Below are 19655 nucleotides of genomic sequence, written 5' to 3' on the forward strand. Positions count from 1 at the left end.
GAAAATGAATTTTAGCAGAAAAGAAGTTGAGCCTGAGTGCCACACAGGCACCTCTAAACACATCTGCTGCCACAAAATGAGAGCAACCAGAGTCCGTGTTCGACTCATGTTTTATCACACCCAACAGCAGATATTACACCAAACATACCACCACCCATATGCTCAAGAGGGAGGATCAGAAGCCCAGAGGACTTAAGAGTTACTCTTCACTCAAGGGGAGACAGCCAAATCACACACCTCATTCCAACGTCCGAGTTGTCCTGCGAAGAGCTGAACTGAGTCACGTGCCAGCACCCTTCTTACCTGTGAAGAAACTTCTCGTATGTTTGGCGGTAGGCAAAGCCTGCTCGGCGGACTCTCACGTTCTCCAAAAGGCCAAGGTATTCAACCTGATGCCTGCAACGCTCCTCGTCAAAAAGCTGTGGTGACTTCTTATCGTTGGGCTTAATGCAACGGACATAATAGGGTTCCTAAGGGGACAAATCAAACCACGTTTTACTCAGAAAGAAAAAAGTCTATGGAGACACAACTGTTTCCTCATGAAAACATTGAAATGTCAGTCCACCCCAGCCATCTGAATGAGGTTTGGTTGCTTAGCAGGAATTACAAGGTTAGAACAGAAATGACAAGAGTGGCACCTAACACGTTCCTCCCCTTAGCACACTGCAGTGACATCTGGTGCAGGATCAACGTGTTACTCATTCGAGTTCGACTGACCTTTGCTATACATCAGAACCAGTTCCACATCCCCCTTCTCTACAGACTTTGACAATAACAAAAACAGCCTTCATCAAAGATAGAACAAACGATGTAATTCATTGCCCTAATTGTCGGATATGGCTCTTCCAGTATCAACATCGAAAAGCAGCACGGATTGCTCCATAATATTTAAACTATGCTGAATCAAGTCCTCTAAAGCCTGTAACAACATGCTGTCACTGAACACTACCCTGTGCAGGACAAAACCCAGCTACCTTCCATCCCAGTTCAACACCACAAGCACCACACCCTCCAGAGGACAAACACAAGCCACCACCACGCGAGTTCCTCTTTCTGCACCACCTCAGACCTGCAGGCGGCAGAGAACGTTGAATGGGGACCGGTGGCTTTACTCCACCCAGGGGGTCCCGTCCCGCGCCAGCTGGGCTGACCCTGGATGGTCAGGTGAGAATCCCACAGGGTTGCACACCTTTCACTGCCAGCCAGCCTGCACCCGTGAGATAAGCCCCAAATACAGTCCTGCTAGACTGTTTTGATGTTTACTTTTATTTTTATGAGATTAAAGGCAACTTTCATTTAGGCCAACATGGTCTATAACTAGCACCAGCATGTAAGGGGTGGCTATAAGTCTTTTAAACTTACGTACTTTCATCACACTGGGTTTTAAAGTCCATTCGTTTCTTTCTCTTCATTGTTAGCCCTTGCTATCCCACTTCTAACTTTATTGGTGGGGCGAAAAGCAATTAATAAGCGTCATAAAGGCCCACCTTAGTTTTTCAAGGTAAAACTGTATTCTTATAACATTAATATATATTATTTTTTAAGTAGCCCTTGCAATAGGAGTGCCATATTCCGCAGGCTGGAAGAGCCTACTGCCCACCAAGTCTCATCACTATCCAAGGAGAGAACTCAAAAGAGGATCCCAGTCAGCTCAGAAGGTCACAGTATGTCCAGAGACTTGCTTCAGAGGACGTGTCAAAGATGCACCTAAACTGGAGCATTTAAAAATTCAGTTTACAGCAATGATAACATTATGATAAAGGGAGATAAGCAGCCTGTCTGAAATCTTAACATTAGAAGATGACAACTTTTATAATCACACCTGATAATTAAGAATGAGATTTCAGCAATTTTCCCCTGGACTAGATGAAACAGGTGGCTGTGAAACCATCTGTAAAACTGCTCTGAGTAACCAGAGGCTCTTTCTCAAAAGGGAAACCCCAAGGGTTCTCCAAAGGAGTCTGTTCTGTTCCAGTACTACCGGATGGTTTCAACAGTATTTGAATGAAGGAGTACAATGTGAGTACTAAATCTGTAGGCAATATACAGTTTCAGAGTGCAAGAACCCACCACGTTACCAAATGGGAGGAGTGATCTGGAAAAAAAAAAGGGGGGGGGGGTAATTTAGTGAGAACAAATGCAAAGTTCTGCATTTAGGCAGAAATAGTTGTATAATAAAAGAATGAAAAACTGATTTGACACTAGTGCTAAAAAAAGATCTAGGACTTCTAGCTGAACATGAGTCAAGTTCATGTTTTTCTAAGGAAGTGGCATAGGAACAGGAAAACTGTAAGACAAAAAAACCCAACAGATTTCTACTTATCTGAACATCACATTCAGTTTGGGGCACTGCAGTTCAAGTGGGATGCAAAGGGTGGCGAGTCAGTTCAGGGAAGAAAAGACAGACCAAAAATCCAGAAAATGTGACTCAGAGGCAATATGGTTTTAGTCTAGAAGGACTAAGGAACCACATAACCATCCTGATGTTAGAGTTTATGTATTTAAAGGGTAGATATGAAGAAAAGTAAATATTCAGTTTTAGGACAAAGAAGTACTGGCATCAGGAAAACAAGGAATGGGAGCAGAATGCCTGCAGAAAGGAGGGGAACCTCCATCACTGGAGAGGAACAGCCTGAACAAGCATCTGCAAAGAGAAGATAGAGGCAGAGGTGTCCTCAAACAGGAGACGAATTAGGTGCATTCCCAAGGTCCCCTTTAGCCCTATTTTCTATGATTTGTCTATGATTTAGCCCTATTTTCTGTGATTTTAGGTCACTTACCTAATCTCAGGATAATACAAAAGGCCCAAAATTGCTATTTTCCCTTCAGTAATATTGAAGAAACAGGATCATCCTTGACTATCCTGGCTAGTCCTGACATATCCTGGAGGTATGCAGCACCAATGACAGGCACATGGAGCTTCCACTCACTAATGAGTATGAATAGGCTGAATACGAGTAATGAACAGGCTAAGATATGGAGGCCTTGGAAAAGCAGACTCGTATCCTAGAAAGTGATACGAGCCACTGGATCTTCTGGGGAAGGTGTTGGACTGGAATGTTTCCCTGCTTTCTTAAGCAGGCCATCAGTAGCATCAGGCTGTGCTGTTCTCCTGGAGGGCTGTCCTTGGAGTAGGAATATACAGCACCGAGGAAAGCGAGCAAAATCTAAGCCAACCACCCATTCAAGACCCTCCACGCAGCAACCCAGGAGTGCATAAGTAGGTATGGGGAGTGTGTGGGTAAACAGAAGGATGCGTGGGCAACATACATTCTTACATCATCTCCCTTCTCCCCTAGCGACTTCATCTCTCCCCACAAAGTGCGTCAGGGGTAGCTCTTTCACGGTCTTGTTTGGCTCCTTTCCTTACCAGGGAGACCGAGGTAAAGCTGCACGCAGTGGAGATAACTGCCCCGCTTCCAAATAACCAGCTGAGCCCCCGGGTAGGGCAGTTATCTCTTCATCCTGCTCTTCTTTTCATATCCTCAGAAGGTGGTGGGCTCAAAAAAGGAAGGAACAATAAGGACACAGCTTCCCCGAGACACCAGGAAGCCAAGCAACAGCTCTGTTCTGTGTGAGGTCTTCTACCGAGGTCACCACCACACTGAACACTTTCTTCTGCCACGGTAATTCAACACAACCCATACCTATTCTATTTGTTCTCCTTTCCTTAGGGAGAGAATGGTGAAATATGATGTGCTGGTACAATTTAAAGAGTTTTAAGAGATTTACATATTAACTTTTTTGGCTTTCTCCTGAAAATTATCTTTGCACTGAAGGTAAGAAGGTTTACAGGGGTCTTTATTCACTCGACAGTCTCCTACCAGCTCTCAGAACTTGCAATCCGCGTGGGTGATGATTTTCCCTTCAGTTGTAGAGCTTGGCTGTGCCATGGGAACATAGCTGTCACCGGCGCTCTTCACGCTCTCTCAGACATTGTGTGTCAAACTATGAAGGTAGAAGCAGCCCTTTCTGAACTTCAAATCAGTGCTGAAGTAGGTTTGACGTGGTCATGGCAGCTGTAACTGATGAGGAGCAGGAGTTTGCTGGACCCGACGCCTGCAATTTATAAGCTCTGTATTGTAATCTCTCAGTTGTAGGGCAAGAAACAAAGGCCAGGTCATTCATCTGCTAGAACAAGTCTCCTACATGACTGGAAATAAGCTATTTAGGGAAAATGCAAGATATCGAGATAACTCCCTGAATTACACCTGAACTTAGAAGCTGTGAAAGAGTCTGCAGTCGTGAAGGTGAACAGTCTGCAGTTCTCCCCATCCCCTCTTGCTAATATTCAGCTTGGGCCACTTCTCCATCCACACGTTAGTCACGCTTAACGACAGACCTATCCCAGGGTTAGCAACAGAGTCACTAACATCAGAACGATGCCAGACCATGCCAGATCTGCCCTCAATATCGTTGCGTTGCATCTGATGTCAAGATGAATATAAATCCTTTGATGAGGTGGATATCCACATTCGATCCACAGAACTGCAACATCTTGAGAACACAGGAATCAAATTAAAGAAGTCATTAGGAGCATGACGTCAAGCAAGTGCATCCCACCCCTCTGCCTCAAGGGAAATGGTGTCGCTTGTTCAGTACTGACATTACAGCGTCCAGTTCACAGCTATTCATTATTGCTAATACATAAACTCCCCTCACCACTGCAAAGCTGCCTGCTTGGGTTGTCATACATGTCTTTGCCATTCAAAAACACAACAAACCTCAATGCAAAAAATCTGTGACTTCAAACCCAGCACAAGGAGGAGTGACTGTATCTGCATTTGATATCAAAGGCAGAAGTCAAGACGCTGCTTTCCCTTTGGAAAACAGAAATAGGAAGTTGCTGCACAGACAGGAGATCATCTATCAGTGCAATTACAGAGTAATTAAAGCCTCTCAGCAACGACAGCTACTAGGGTAAATTCCAAAGTAGATTATTCCATGCTTACAATCCCACCAGCCTCAGCTCTTCAGGGGGATAATTATGCAGCTCCCATTATTGCACCATGAGGCTGTCAAGCCTAGAAGCTGCATTTTATAAATGGAAGAACTGAAATACAGAGACACAAAGGCCCCAGTTCTGAAAGCTGTTTAGATGCCTAATTGCAACTGATTTTTTTTCTTTTCTTAAATCAAGCTGAGCAGTTTTTAGATTTTTAAGTGTTAAAAAGAAAACAAACCAGTTTAAAGTCATTGCACCCAAACAAACTCCTCCTTGAGAGATTTCTTTTCCATAGTTTATAGCTCGTTAGATGAGAGAAGGAATAGGACACAGGACTGACAAATTTGTGCTGAATATGTCCAGTCAGTCACAGCGATGACACTATAAGTCACTAGAAATGAAGCCTGTCAACCTGGATAGGAGAGGAGAGGTATGGAAGAAAGAAGAGTCAGACAAAAGGAGTTACAGAGAAGGAGGGGGGGAAAAAAGAAAAGAAGAAAAAAAGAGATGCATGTCCAGAGAGAGTTCCTAGAGAAGCTCATCATTTACAGCCGTGTCAGCCAAAGGACTTCCCGTGTCAGTATTTAAAAGAAAAGCCACCCAAAGTAATCCATCACAGAAAGACCAAATCCTCAAGAGAAAAGCATGGGCAGTAAAACATGCTTGAGAAACGTTACATGGCAACTCTGCAAAGCTAGTCTTTGTTTTGGTTTGTTTGCTTTTTGGAAAAAAAAAAAGCAGCACTTTTTTCTACCTACCAGAGGTTTCTGCCCAGAAGAGTCTCAGTGTAAGTCTGGAGGACTACAGTATTATTGAGATACCAGTACTGATAAGGGCCACTTCAACTCAGCATCCTCCAAAAACGTATTTCCTGAGTCTTCATACTTGTATGGACAAGCTGAAGTTAAAACCATATTTGTGAACAGCTCCTGAAGTGTTAACAACACTTTTATGCTGCTCACCCTAATGGAAGCATCTGACACCCTAATAACCACACCACCTGCCCCTTCCTCTCAGGGACCGCAGAACTCCACTTTATCACCAAATTCCAGATTTAAACCGGAATACCAACAAAACAGAATTTTAAAGGTGGTTATTTTAAATACTGGAAAAGTTAGATAACCAACTAATGCTGTAGGTACTCTATTCACAGACTTTGAGCTTTGTTTCCGATATTATTATTCCTGCCCCCCAAATTAGCGTTTTTGGAGACTATTCCCCCAAATGACAGGTTTAAAGATACTGTTGATACTGCCAAAAAGCCTGCAGCTTTTTGGGAAGGCCAAATGAGTATCAATGAAGAAGAGCTCTTGGACTGCCATTCTGTTCAAGGACTGTAGAAACAGACCACATAAATACGGTTTAAAGCAGTTTACGGAGAAACATTAAAGAAGCAAGAACAGCCCAGGTGGAATGGGAGGCCAGGATGAGAAAAGCAGCACTGACTGCATTTATATACTGGGCACACTCTGGGAATGTTAATAAATCACCGGCTCAAACTACAACAAAAATCAAGCCTGTCTTCATCTTGGTTTTTTGAGAAACAGCTGAGAAAAACATGAACTGATATTACCTCTCCCTATGGAACCTTATTCCTCTGACATCCGTAGACCACAGCAGCTAACACCACTTGTGCAATGCTGTTTTCAGAGAGCTGTTTTCATCAGCTGTTGCCACAGGCTTCCCAAAAAGAGAGTCCTGCAGGGTCCAAACCGCAGTCAGACACGTAGATGTTGCCATTGTTGATCCCCAGAAGTGCAACTCCGGTCCCAAGTTAAGCATGGGAAAAATGAGCAACACAACCCAAGGGAAGAATTACAGTACCCGTAACTGCAATGAGTGGTGTCCCCAAAAGAGACAGTGGTTTTACCAGCCCAGGAACAGCAACTGTCCACCAGCTCTCCAGGCCCCAGCAGAAGTCAGAGAGCTGAGACCAGTATCCAAACTGGCAATGACTCAGAGGCAGAGTATCCCATTTATTTGTGCATAACCAGTATCTAACAAAGCATAGCTTGAATGCCCAGTTATTAGCTTGCTAATAACATGCACGTATTATTAACTGCCCGAAAAGTCACCTCAAAGAGATCCTCAGAGCACAATGGCCAACCAGAAGCACTCTCTCTCTGCACTCTGTTTTACTGTTTGAAGTACAGAATGATTGTGTTCAGGACCCTTATCTAAGCAACCTCTCCTTTCTAGAACACACCAAGATTTAGACCCTTTAAAGTAATATAAGCTTGACTTCGGGACGGGCGTCACCAAATTTGGGGGTTTTTTAAGATGTGTAACAGCCAGGCCCTCCACTGAAAATAGCTAAAGCTCAACTACATAACCTAGTTTGCAAGCTTAAGTACCTACAAACACTGTTCTGCAAGGAGCATTGGCCTTGTAAACTTTTAAACAGCAGGCTCCAAAGTGCAAATTCCACCCCCTTCGTTCCAGCCCTCCATCATGCTAAAGGCTGGCCATAAAACACTGCACAACCAAGACGGCCCTTGGCTCCTTCCTGCTCGGCCTTGTTAAGTCCTGACAAACACGGCTGTTTAATGAGAGCCTTCCCTTTAATGGGATCCATAACTCTCTGGGAAATACAACGCTCTAAGACAATTTTCTCCATTGCTGTTCAAGAGAAAATCAGGAAAAACCCAACATCTTCAATACAAGTTTCTCAATGAAAATTTAGGGAAGGTGAAGAACAGGAAAGGTGTGTACTGCGACACACATAGGAGATTCCTAGTGAATTCACGAGCTATCCCGAATACAGCCTATCCTTGGAAAAGGTTGACATTTGTGATAGAGATACTAATGATAAATGGACTGAAACTAACTCATTTCACACAAGCCAGCCAGCCTTCGATGATGAATTTTGGTACCTACTGACTCAAGATGGATAATGTGTGATTTAAACTCCATCTCCCATGGTGAGTTGCAGGAATTGTTCAAACCACCACAGTGCCCGGCATTCTCTTGACTCTTCTATTTTTACAAATACCAGGTGGCCTAGAATAATTTTTCCAATAAACAAGCAAATGAAGTTTTTCCACGAGCGCTTGCCGAACCTCCCCACCAACAGCTCCCTGCTATCCCCCCTTGATAACAGCCCTCCACTACCACACCCCCAGCAGTTTTTGCCTGTGTTGCTTGAAAAACTTCACTGCGGTGCATCAGGTTCCTTACTCATTTGGCTAGGCAAGAGATAACGTGACTGCTCTGTATGACAGAGAACTGCATTAACAAGTGGCATCAACCAGAATCTTTTTCCTTCCCCAACTACTCATTTTCACAACACACGGAGAAACCTTTCTGGGTTCTTGAGATCTCTATGCCCAAATTTAGGTTAGGGCTAGCCAACAAATTATTTGGGGGACTGACAGATCAGGTAAATCTCAACTCCTTCGAAAGTCTGACTAAAGTCTGCCCATGTCCCTTCCATCAGGGTCACAGCCACATTCTCCAGCCCTAACAGCTCACGATTTGCCATCCAGGAAAGCTCCTCTCTGGCTGCACAGGCAGCGGGGTAGGACCCTTCTCAACTTCTACTAACGGTCCCTGCCTAAAGCAAGACCTGGCCTTCGGCTGGGCTAACAAGGGCATCCTCTTAGCAGCCCTTAGTCACATGCTTACTGGGGAGAACTGCGGGGCTTCATTCCTCGGTCAGAAAGCTCAGCTAGCACACTCGAGTCAGCTTTGGTCGGGCTTGCACACCCTCCTGCAGATTTACTGCTGAAGATTAAATCCACTCCAGAACTAGAACTCAAAAATATAAAGCAGGCATGTTTTCATCTCCTAGTTCTGGAAAACATGAAGCAATATACTATTTCTTGTAATATTCCCAGTGCGGGTAGTTCTCTCTTCCCGTGCACAGCCAGTACTGTATGACCATGCCCTGACCAATACAGCACCTATGAAGACTTTGTCACTCGTGTGGCTGCCACCCCAAGAAAAAATTCAAACAGTGCTCTGCTCTTCACAGGGTCTTATTAGAACAACGATCATCTTTCCACAAAGCTTTTCCTAGCCTCACCACATCTGCGTGCACGTTCTCCCTCCAGATCCTGGGCCACAAACATTTCCTTTGCTACCACAACTCCTGAGAAGATAGTCAGAACACATTGCCCTTTATTGCTTAATTATTCTAAAAGTTAACATGTACCACTGCTCTGGGCTCACTGCTCATCTCCTGTGGACCACATACCCCTTCCACAACACTACCAAAATGCCAGGAGTCCAGCAAGGTCACCCGGCATCAGTAACACCCAAATATTTCTTAGGGATCTCTGCTCGCATGAGGGATCACGCTGCTCGCCTCATCCTCCCACTTGACTGCACCATGTTCAAACAAGCCCCTTTCCCAGTTCACTCCCTTACCTACATTTCTTCACACAAAGTGGTGCTTGCCAAAGCAATACCTTCTACTATAAAACGTAATTATTTAGTAAAATAAAAGGTTTCTCTTCTCACCCTCTGACAAAGCAAAGAGGAGGAAAGAAGGATATCACACAGGTCTGCCTGTATTTTCACGGAAGTCACTTGGCATTGAAAGCCAGAAAGAGAGAATCTCTCCACTGTGAAACTACATCCTCTGGGCCCTCTGCCAAAAGAGCTTTGTTAAAGATGATTGTTTGATATAATAATTATTACCTAGGAGAGATTGTCTTTCCTACAAGTGAAAGATACACTGGTCACAGAGGAAACAAAAATCCACCTTCTTTATGCAGGGATGGCAGCTAACTCTCCTACGAGATCTTCACAGCTGCCCATTGCCACAACCAAAGCTCATCTGCCATTGATCAGCTCGGCCTTCCGACTGATTGCAGTGATAGGAAGGTGCCAGTCTTTCCACGGAGAAGCTACACCCTACTAATCAGAAGTTGGAGTCGATTCTGAAACAGAAATATTTACCTTTGATGCCAGGTTGTCCACTAGTGCAATCATGGAGTTCTTAAAAAGAGTAGCAGCTGTCAGAGGTCTCTTGGTTACCTCAGTGATGCTCAGTTTACCTTCAGGCCACATCATCTTCAACACAGGGTTAGAGCTAAAAGACAGTTTCTTTAATTGCACAGTCTAACAGCTCTTCCACTAAATTCAAAATTCAACAGCTTGCTTCTGTCCAGATCTACTGGTGTTTTCAGCTCAAAATGTATCAGCCAAACCAATACGACATTCCTGGGCAAAACATATCTTGCTCTTGAGCAATATACGGTTCAAGCTTACAATCGAATATTCTGGAAAAATGACAAGCGCATTCTCCTCTTCAGATGAAGATGCGCAGTAATGGGATAGTAAAAATCCTGCAGAAGAGATCTATCAAAAGCAGAGTCTGCCTTACTGACACAAACATAAAGAATTTAATCAAAACAGAAAAGAGTAAGACCATAGCCCACAACATCCTCCCTTGAAACTTGCTATCTGATTTCAAGCTGTATTTCTGCAGCATTCTTGATATACAAAATGAACTTATACATTTTAGTCTATATTTTCTTGAAGGGTTGAAGGTGAGGTAAAATGGCCATGACGGATGGCAAGAGCTCCGGAACAGACAAAAGCTGAACGCAGTTACAGCAATCTAATAGCCAATCTATCACATGCTTTAACGTGCCATAAGTGGTCTTTGTGAACAGTCTTTACCAGAGACTTAACAGAAAACAGAGGCTAAATTTAATAAAACCTCCGTACAGCAAACACTTTGCAGGTTTTTGGTTAATGTGAAGTCTTGAAAACACAAACAGCAAGACTGTTCAAGGGAGTGTACTGCGTAAACATAACAGGACTGTAAACTAAGTTAATAGTTGTACAAGCTTTTAAACCAGGTAAACGGAGTTGTCCATGCAGCTGCAGGCTATTTTCTGCTGACTTCTACCTCTGAGCAAAGTCTCTGAAAGGTTGAGATAGGCCACAGTTACAAAAGAATTAGAACATGTTTAATGCCAGCCGTCAAGGAAAACAGCTTTCTGCGGCACTTACATACGCACACACATTTTGATAGGATTTCAAATTTGCTCGTCAAAGGCAACTTTTACTTGCTTAATTAGTATTTATAACATGTGAGAACATGGTTTAAATTTTTCATGTCATTGCCCATACAAAAAGGATTCAAATCTGTTTGCCCACTTTTCCCCCTCACCCCTATACTTTCTTTCAAATCAGGGATTTCTAGCTGGGGCCAATGATATCTGTTGTTGACCAAACGCTACTCAGTATCTTCAGCATTGATTAAAGAGAGATCAGTAATGGTACATTCGCAACTGGTCCAAAAACCTGGTTAATGACAAATCAAGCAGCACAGGCAATCTCTGCACAGCTATCTTGATTGCACAATGAGTTGGGTTCAAACAAACAGACTAAATTTAGTTAAATTAAAGGTTATATCAGAACAAAAACAACATATACAGAATAAGGACTTTATCCTGAAAAGTCAAACTAACAGCCTTCGGGTCGCAGTAGATATACAAAGATCAAATCTCAAAGCAATGTGTTTATTCACAATGTGCACTGCACACACAGTAAAGATAGCATCGGTGAAAACGTTAGTCTCTTCTAGCATCCACTCTATAAAAAAGGATTCTGACAAATCAGATTTAAATTCACCTCATTAATACTTTTATTCCTACCTGTTGTACATGAGGCGCTTGAAGTCTTGAAATAAAGTGTCCTTGTTTTTGTCAATAAATCCAGTGACTGAGTAACTAAAAAAAAAAGGAAAACAGAGTTAACTGCAAAGAAGCGAAGTCCTTCTCTGAGCTGCTGGTATCAGTGTGGAATCAGCATCCTTGCACTCCTACAGCCACAGCAGATGCTAATCAGGAATCTAGCTCTGTTTCCCAACCTATCACTAATTTGCTGCATGAGCACTGTGTGAGACTTAGATCCTTCTGCCCAGCTTTCCACCTCCAGCGCAGGAACAACATACATCTAGTTTTGGAAAGCTGTTCGAACTATGCAGGTGAAAAGCGTGACGGCTGAGACACCTAGCAGGACTTGAGCAAGTTGTAGATGGCCCAAATTCCAGAGCTACACGCATGACTTCTGCCTCCAAATTCAGAGCATGTGTTTGTGTTAAATCCTACAGAAATTAAGTTTTCTTTTTCGGTATGTCTAGCCTGTCCCTCTCTTGGTGTCAAGGAAGATTCTCTAGTGGGAGAGTGCCTGAGATCAAGAGCAGCCTATAACCAGTGACTAGGGAACTCTCTTGGAAATCAACACGCACACATACACATTTTGGACTCTTTCCTTCCTCTATTCCCACAGAAATACCACCCCGAAAGATTATCGTTTCAGAGCTTCATCTCTTCTCCACGACTCAAGACAGACAGCACTCTGTCCTCAGAGAAAAGGTCCAAAATCTCCCCATTCAGTGACTCCCACTTAGTTGCTTCCTGAGCTTCAGATCCCCTGCCAGGAAGCCTGCACCTAAACTGCAGATCCGGGATCCAGAGCCCCACAACATTCAAATCCCTGCATGGAGCCACCCCCAAATCTTACTGCTCCACATAACACAGTTCAGGCTCAAATATTATCTGCAAATATTTCCACATTTCAGTTTTCTTTTACAAAATTTTTCAGCCACTGGCAGCGCAGAAGATTCAACCACTAATATGGCACCTTGTATTTTCTCCTCCCTGGCAAAATGGTTTGAAATCAGGGGTGTCAATCAGCAATCGCTCAGCAAAGACTCCAGAACAAAATCTAGCTGTGCTGAGTGGGCTCCAGTATGATCACACTGGTTACCCTTCTAACTTAAAGGTAAATTTAATCCCAAGGTAAAAGAAATCCTATATTATTTCCTCATTAACTCCCTTGAGGTTCTGCTGGCACGGGGAGTTACACAAATCCCAAACCATTAAATCACCCCAGTGATGTTCCAGGCAACAGCTTCCCCAGTGAACAGTTTCTAACATATGGGCATCTTTCACTTCTGCTTAATCTTCCTCCATATTACTGTCACATACTGTAGACATTTTTGTAGGCTTCAGGTACAGAACACTTTGCAACCTGAACGGGGAAGGCTCCTTGCGCTGATACTTACTTCAGTTTAACACTACCCTGTATTTTGAGTCTGCTCAAACTGATTTGAGAATTTAAAGCCAGAGAGTTATATAATCATACTAAACAGATGTCTACACCATGTTTTATTAGCTCACTATAGCTTTCTTGCATAAACAGTGCTGGCTTTTTTTTTTTCTATCCTTTTTTTTCCCTGAAGCACTGCTCTGCCCTCACCCCCTCTCCCCGTATTCTCCTTTATTTCAATTCCAAGTACAAAATCATATTCTGTATAGCAAGTAACCAGCATAAGATTTAATTGATAAACAACTGCTGCACTCTGTAATTCTGTATGACAGCTATTCTGGTTCATAACAGAACCAGCATTAAATCAGACTATTGTACTACCTGAAAGCTGGCTAAAAGACAAAAACAGAAGGTGCAACTTTAATTCTGAAAGAAACTTACATCACATCTCCGGCGTAGTGCTTGATTCGAAAGTCTCTGTCAAACTCCAGCGTTTTGTCAGTTGCACAAAGCTAAAATAAATTGACATACATTAAAACATCACCTGTGGACTTTCAAGTTTCATGGAAAAGCAATATGCATTGGAAGTAGAAATGGAAACTACAGTTATTCCATTTTATATATGCATGTGTAGATGTGAAATGCAGTTATAACACTGCTTTATAGTATTTTTTAATGGATGCATTATAAGAACATATATTTGTACAAAATCAAGTTGCAAGAGCCTACAGTTTTACTAAAAAATTGATACTACCTCAAAAACACCATTAAGCAAAAAGAACATTTGTGCATGTAGAGAAACATTGCACCTAAGAGATAATTGATGACTTTTTTTTTTTAAGTCTTCCTTTATTTTTTTTTCCATTGCAGTATCCCTCCTCAGCAAAGAGATGAAGCAATCAAAATACGACAGTTACAATAGCCATGCCCGTTCTGTCCCAAATCACTCTAGATCATCTAAGACCCCTCACACAGCAACCACCCCTGCAGATCCACCCAGGGTGGGCACAGCTCCAACCCTCTGCTCTCAGCTCAGACTTCCCATTACATTCCTTCACTACAACGAAGATGCCAAGTGCCCACGTGGCAGCCGTTCAGTAGCACTGACCATAATACATTTGCCCCTTCAGGAATAACAGAAGCCAAAAAGTCCATCAGGCTCAGCTTAATTAAAAAAGATGAACAAGATAAAAATGAGGATTTTTGTTTAAGCCAAAAGGGGCAGGCAGATGAATTAAGTCCTTGTAGGAAGCATGGGCACCATTTAAAAACACCGAGGGCTACGAGCAAATATCTACTATCCACAAAAAGTCTTGGGAAAATAAAAGAGGAAATTAGCATGGTTAAACTGCAGGGCAGGAGAGATTATCAGAAGCGGGACGATATCCTCCAAAAAACTTTACCTGTGTCCAAGAGCAGAAAATAGATTGGCTCAAACTGACAGAACAGATGGAAAAAAATAAAATAAAATATATATTAAAAAAAAAAACACAAGGAGGAAACCAAAAAGTTTGAGTAAGAAGGTACACAGAAGGTTACAAAGGTATAAGAAGCCCAGCACAGCAGGAGCAGGAAGCCTCGGTCTGCAGAGCTGATAGATGACCAAGGTGTAGAAGGAACACAGAGAAAATGAAGAAATGAGGCAATACCAGGAAAACAAAGTAATTTTTCTTTTTGCAGCTGTGTTCGCCAGCAAGGGGCTATGGAGGATGTAATGCCTCTTTTCACTGAAAAAACATACATCTCAAACCAACATGTCGGTAGAAGAGGTACAAGACAAGCAAAAACATAATGAAATGAAGCAACTGTTGCTGCCAGACGGGCCACGGTTGGCTGCACAAGCTTCTCGCTTAAAACTCGTCCAGTACTGGAGAGACTGGAAGGTGGCTTAACATGATGCAAGGGGGTTTTTTAAGGAGTGATTCTCTCTGAACTTTGTGTCTACCATGCCAATCAGTTGAAATTATTAAAAAAAAAAAAAAAAGAACAGCAAGTGTACGGATACAGTTGATAGTCTGCTTGGATTTCTATGAGCCTTTTCGCAAGGTTCCTCACTAGCAACTCAAAAGAATTTAAGCTGCTATGAAAGATAAGAGAAAGGGTCCTCACACAGATAACTGCTGGAAAGATGAGAAACAGGAGTCCTGCGGGGGCCTGCACTGAGGTCTACACTGTTAACATCATCTTAAATGAGCTATGATCTGACGGTAATAGGAAGGTGATCAGGCTTGTTGGTGGTACTTAATTATTCAGGGAAGTAAAGACAATGGCTGGCTGTGAAGAACTGCAGGAAGACATGAGAGGCTAAAGGAATGGCAAAGAGCAGCAAATGAAATTCAGCATAAATACAGTGACACACACAGAGAAAAGCCAAAGTTCATAGCAAATGGTGGGCCCCAAACTGTCCATTCCCAACCCAACAAATATCTAGTCACCTTCCATCTCAAAAAGGACACAGGAGAACTGGAAGAGGCCTGATGAAGGGCAAAAACGATCAACAGTATGGACTGACTGCTACAGGAGGAACGAACTAAGCCTCCTTCAGGTTAAGAAAGAAATGCCAGGAGACGATGGCAAACGACATGGACATGATATACAGGAAGACACAGTGAACCGTGTTTTGCTGTTCAAGAACTAGGAGGCAACAGATGTAACCTAAAAGGGAAAAGGGAGAAAGGAGGAAAACAGGAAGGAAGGAGCTCTTCACCTGAGTATCTAAGCTGTGGAATTCTTTGTCAATTTAAAAAAATAGAAAAAAAAAAAACTATTAAGGACACCAGCCTTGATTCAGGAGGTTCCTGGACTGCAGATCCCTGGAGACCGGGAGCATACCAAATTATCATTACACATTTGTCCCATATTCTTTTGTCACTTAGACCTTCACTATTGCCTAGTGTCTTGGGAGATACTACGTCAGGTGGACTAGAACGGACCTTCTCATGCTCTTCCCTTCACAATTAGTTTGTCGAGATTGACACTAATGACAACTTTCCACTATTTGAAGATTTAGCAATTCATAGACTATCACTGCACTTCATCTTTCGAAAGTATAAGATCAATTGAAAAAAATCAGAACTTAAAGAGGTTGAGAAAATGAACCTGTGACGTTGAGAAGTGCTATCAGAATAGTTAACGTGTCTACAAATCTAGATTAGCATCAGACAATTCAGAGAAGGACGACCCATGCTCTAGGAACATAAAATTTTGCCACAAATACTCATAGCGGAAGTGTCTGCCATTTTTCCTGGTTTGTTTGGCTTTCACCAGGACAACCAAGCAGACAGCAGCAGATCAGACACGCAGTACACAAACTAGGACACTACTATTTAGGGCACAGCAGCCCCTTAGAGCTTATCCACATGGAGCCAGTGTGCAACATGCTCTACAGAGGAGCAGTGAAGCATTAACTCAGGCTGAAAGATGGGAGCTGTTCCCATAACATAGCACACATGCTTTAACTCTTTAGGAACGCTTCCATTTATGCTGAACTTCATAGTATCGGGATAGAACTACTGCAGTCTACAAAAGCAAATTATGAAATTAAATCAAGTCCTTTGTTTTAATTCAAGCTAGAAGAGGCTGGCTTAGAAAGCTCAGGTTTCCTACAGCAGTTCTAGATGGGACTGAGGAAGGTATCTTAGATACTGGTAAAGGACATCTGCAAAGACGTGAGAGAGAGAAAAAAAAATGATGATGATGCTGAGAGCTTTATGGGTTAATTTTTTTCAAGGCTAATTGATTTAAACTAGAAATTAGCAAACCAGGAAGATATATCATACCCTCCATAAACATTATTTATAGCAGTATTCCTTGTTTCCCTCCTAGTCTGTGCAAACAGTTTTCTCACAATGCCACCCCCTACTGAGGAATGCTGCAACTGGCAATATTTCCTTTTAATGTTTCCTGTGCTGTGAAGGGAATCCTGAAGGTAAGGACTCAAATAGATTTTTTTTCTTTTTAAATTTTCATTTTATTGCTTCCCATATACTTTATGGAATTCAGTCCTCTTCCCCACTGTATCAAATTACTACCTGCTCTCTCTGCGATGGAACCACGCCACCTTAGCAGACCCAGGACCAAGGACAGAACAGAAACTGAACTCCTTTCTCTACCAGCTTACATCTAGTGACTAGACAGCTCCAGAAACTGGACCACTTCCCACACTACCCCACTGCAGAGGATTTAAGACTCCATCCCCCCAGGCTTCGCTATTCACAGTCATTAGTACAACTAAAGGAAGCAATTTACATTAAAATGTAGAAACCCAGACCAGGCTTCATGAAAATGCTTGGTTTCAGGTGAGTTTACCCAGAACATGCTACGCCTAACTCATCTACTGCTTAAGCAGGTAAGATCTAGGTTAACAGGGAGAGCAAGACTCCCCGTTCCCCCTCCCTCAGCTAGGATGCACGTGGCAGATGAGGTGGCAGGTGTGCTGCAGCTAAAGGGCACTTAAGGAAAGCCACATCGGGGAGGAAAAAGTGGTTTTTTTATTTTCATCCTAGCCTCTACCCAAACAAGCCACATCCAGATCTATTGTTTATACTCGGCCTCCCTGGAGGCAGCCTTTAGCACATATCTTGTACAGCCACGCTAATTTTATATTTCTGACCTACATAAAATATTGTACTGGGGTGGGAGGGAGAAGGGGGGAACCAGCATTCTGAATGATGTATTTCAAACGTTTCTGAGTAAAGAGACATCAATAAATTAAAGGCCCTTATCTGATTACTCGGTGTGAAAGATTCTCAAATTAATCAGGCTGGTGACCATGTTTTCAATATGCTGCCAAGTGAGGAATAAATAAAACCTTTTAATTTGTACATTGTACCAAAAACAAAGCAAGTCGAGGGGCCTGGATGATCACAGGTACAATCTGAGATGAACATGCTTTGTAGCCAATGACGATAAAAAAACCCAAAAAACCACCACAGTGCTGTAATAAAGCAGAAGTGTGAATAATTTCACTGTCACTATGTATTAGAGCAGCCTGGGAAGAACGTCACGTGGGTTGAAACTGCGCGTCGATTGGTTACAAATGACATCATGATATGTCAAAGGCACAAGCTCACGCTTCTGTTATGCGCGGAATAAACCCAATCTCACATTGGACATACTGTAGCTCCCTCTGCCGGATACGGGGCCACCCCAGGCGCGACCTAAACCCAGACCAGACAGTCTGTTCTGTAGTTAGGAGCTGCTGCTGCTGCTCTCAGGCATTTCATTTCACACTCGATGGTAATGACTCCAACCCCAGCCACCCTTCAAGTCTTTTTCCTTATTCCGTTACACCTAAAAAGAATAGAAAAGGTATCACACAGGCCAGGAAGCAAGTTTTGAGGATAGAAAGGAATACACTACCTTTCTGCTGGAGAAATGCGCGTGCTTCCCTAGCTTGTTATTAAGAGCCTCGAGGAACATCTCGTCTGTAACTTTTCCAACATTCATGCAGGCATCATCCAGAATGGCAATGATCCCTTTGTGCTGCTGTTCTACCAGGTCGACGATGACCTGGTTGTTGAAGTAATCGATCTGTAAAAAACAAAAAATGGGTATATTTGTGACTTAGGCTAGTGAAAGAGGAGTACCAGCGTTGGCCACTGAGGAATAGTACCACGTGCCTGGCAGAGAGAATGGGGCCCACCATTCACAGGAGAAGCAATCAGTTTTCAATACGTGGATTGCTAACTCAAAATTAAGCAGGCCACTCTGCTACCACTACACAGCAGAGAAGGTGATCTTTCAAACACCTCACATAAATCTCGAGAACTCTGCTAAAAATCAACCGCTACAGAATGCACTTTAAAATGTATTTTAAAATTCATCTGTGCTTAGTCACCACAGTGAAAACTGCATATCATGTCTTCAGCATTACAAAAGGAATTTGAACGGGAGAACTCAAGATTTTCAAACTTGAATATCTACAACTAGACAAAATACATAAGCTCTCAGAACAGAAACACACAGTGATGTGTGTGGCATCACAGAGATGCCACAATATGTTTTAACTCAGACCTGGAGACACTTATTTTCCCAAACCATGGCAAATATAGAAATGCCATGAGATAAATGGTTAGCTTCTTCCACAGCCTGATTTCCAGACAGCAAGTCTGACAGTACAGCTGGCGTGGACACAGAAGTCCTATCGACTTTGACAGGAGCGTACATGTGGAGCAACTTTAGATCTGGGACCTCTGCTGGTATACTGACCTCAAACCGACCGCTCCCTCCCCTGCCAAATCACTCACATGCTTCCAGGGAATTCCCTCTCGCTGGTACTCTTCCTGCTCCTGCTTTAGAACAAGCTGAATAAAGAGCTGCTGTAGCTTTTCATTGCAGTAATTAATGCAAAATTGCTCAAAACTGCAAAAATGTAAGAAAAAAAGGTAATGAGTTTTCTGGGACAGGAGAAGGCAAAGCAATGTGCTTTAACAATGTGGCTCACCTGTTATTGTCAAATATTTCAAAGCCATAGATATCCAGGACGCCAATGACAGTGTTTTTCCCATGTATTGTAGTGTCATAGTTCTTCACTTCAATCACATCATTGATGTGTGTCACAATCCAACAAAAGAGGCGCTCGTATATAGCCTGCCAGGAAACAAATACCGAGGAATTTTGCCTGCGTCTGTCTCAGTTCTTTCTGGTAAATGCAACGCATGGTGCTACAAAGCAAATATTCTAGGAAAATATTTTTTTT

General features: G+C 42.8%; 1 protein-coding gene across 1 annotated transcript in view; it reads right to left on the reverse strand.

Annotated features, from left to right (window-relative positions):
- The window catches only part of MYO1D (myosin ID), a 163684-nt gene that overhangs the window by 94169 nt on the left and 49860 nt on the right, over positions 1 to 19655 (reverse strand). Inside the window, exons 9-15 of the mRNA XM_009329974.1 lie at positions 19401 to 19546; positions 19204 to 19318; positions 18317 to 18487; positions 13397 to 13467; positions 11557 to 11631; positions 9848 to 9980; positions 304 to 470 (exon numbers count right to left, since the gene is read on the reverse strand). Coding sequence (XP_009328249.1) covers positions 304 to 470; positions 9848 to 9980; positions 11557 to 11631; positions 13397 to 13467; positions 18317 to 18487; positions 19204 to 19318; positions 19401 to 19546 — 878 coding nt within the window. The remainder of the gene's footprint in view (positions 1 to 303; positions 471 to 9847; positions 9981 to 11556; positions 11632 to 13396; positions 13468 to 18316; positions 18488 to 19203; positions 19319 to 19400; positions 19547 to 19655) is intronic.

This window comes from Pygoscelis adeliae, unplaced genomic scaffold, assembly GCF_000699105.1.
Source record: "Pygoscelis adeliae isolate BGI_AS28 unplaced genomic scaffold, ASM69910v1 Scaffold718, whole genome shotgun sequence".
Taxonomy (NCBI): Eukaryota; Metazoa; Chordata; class Aves; order Sphenisciformes; family Spheniscidae; genus Pygoscelis; species Pygoscelis adeliae.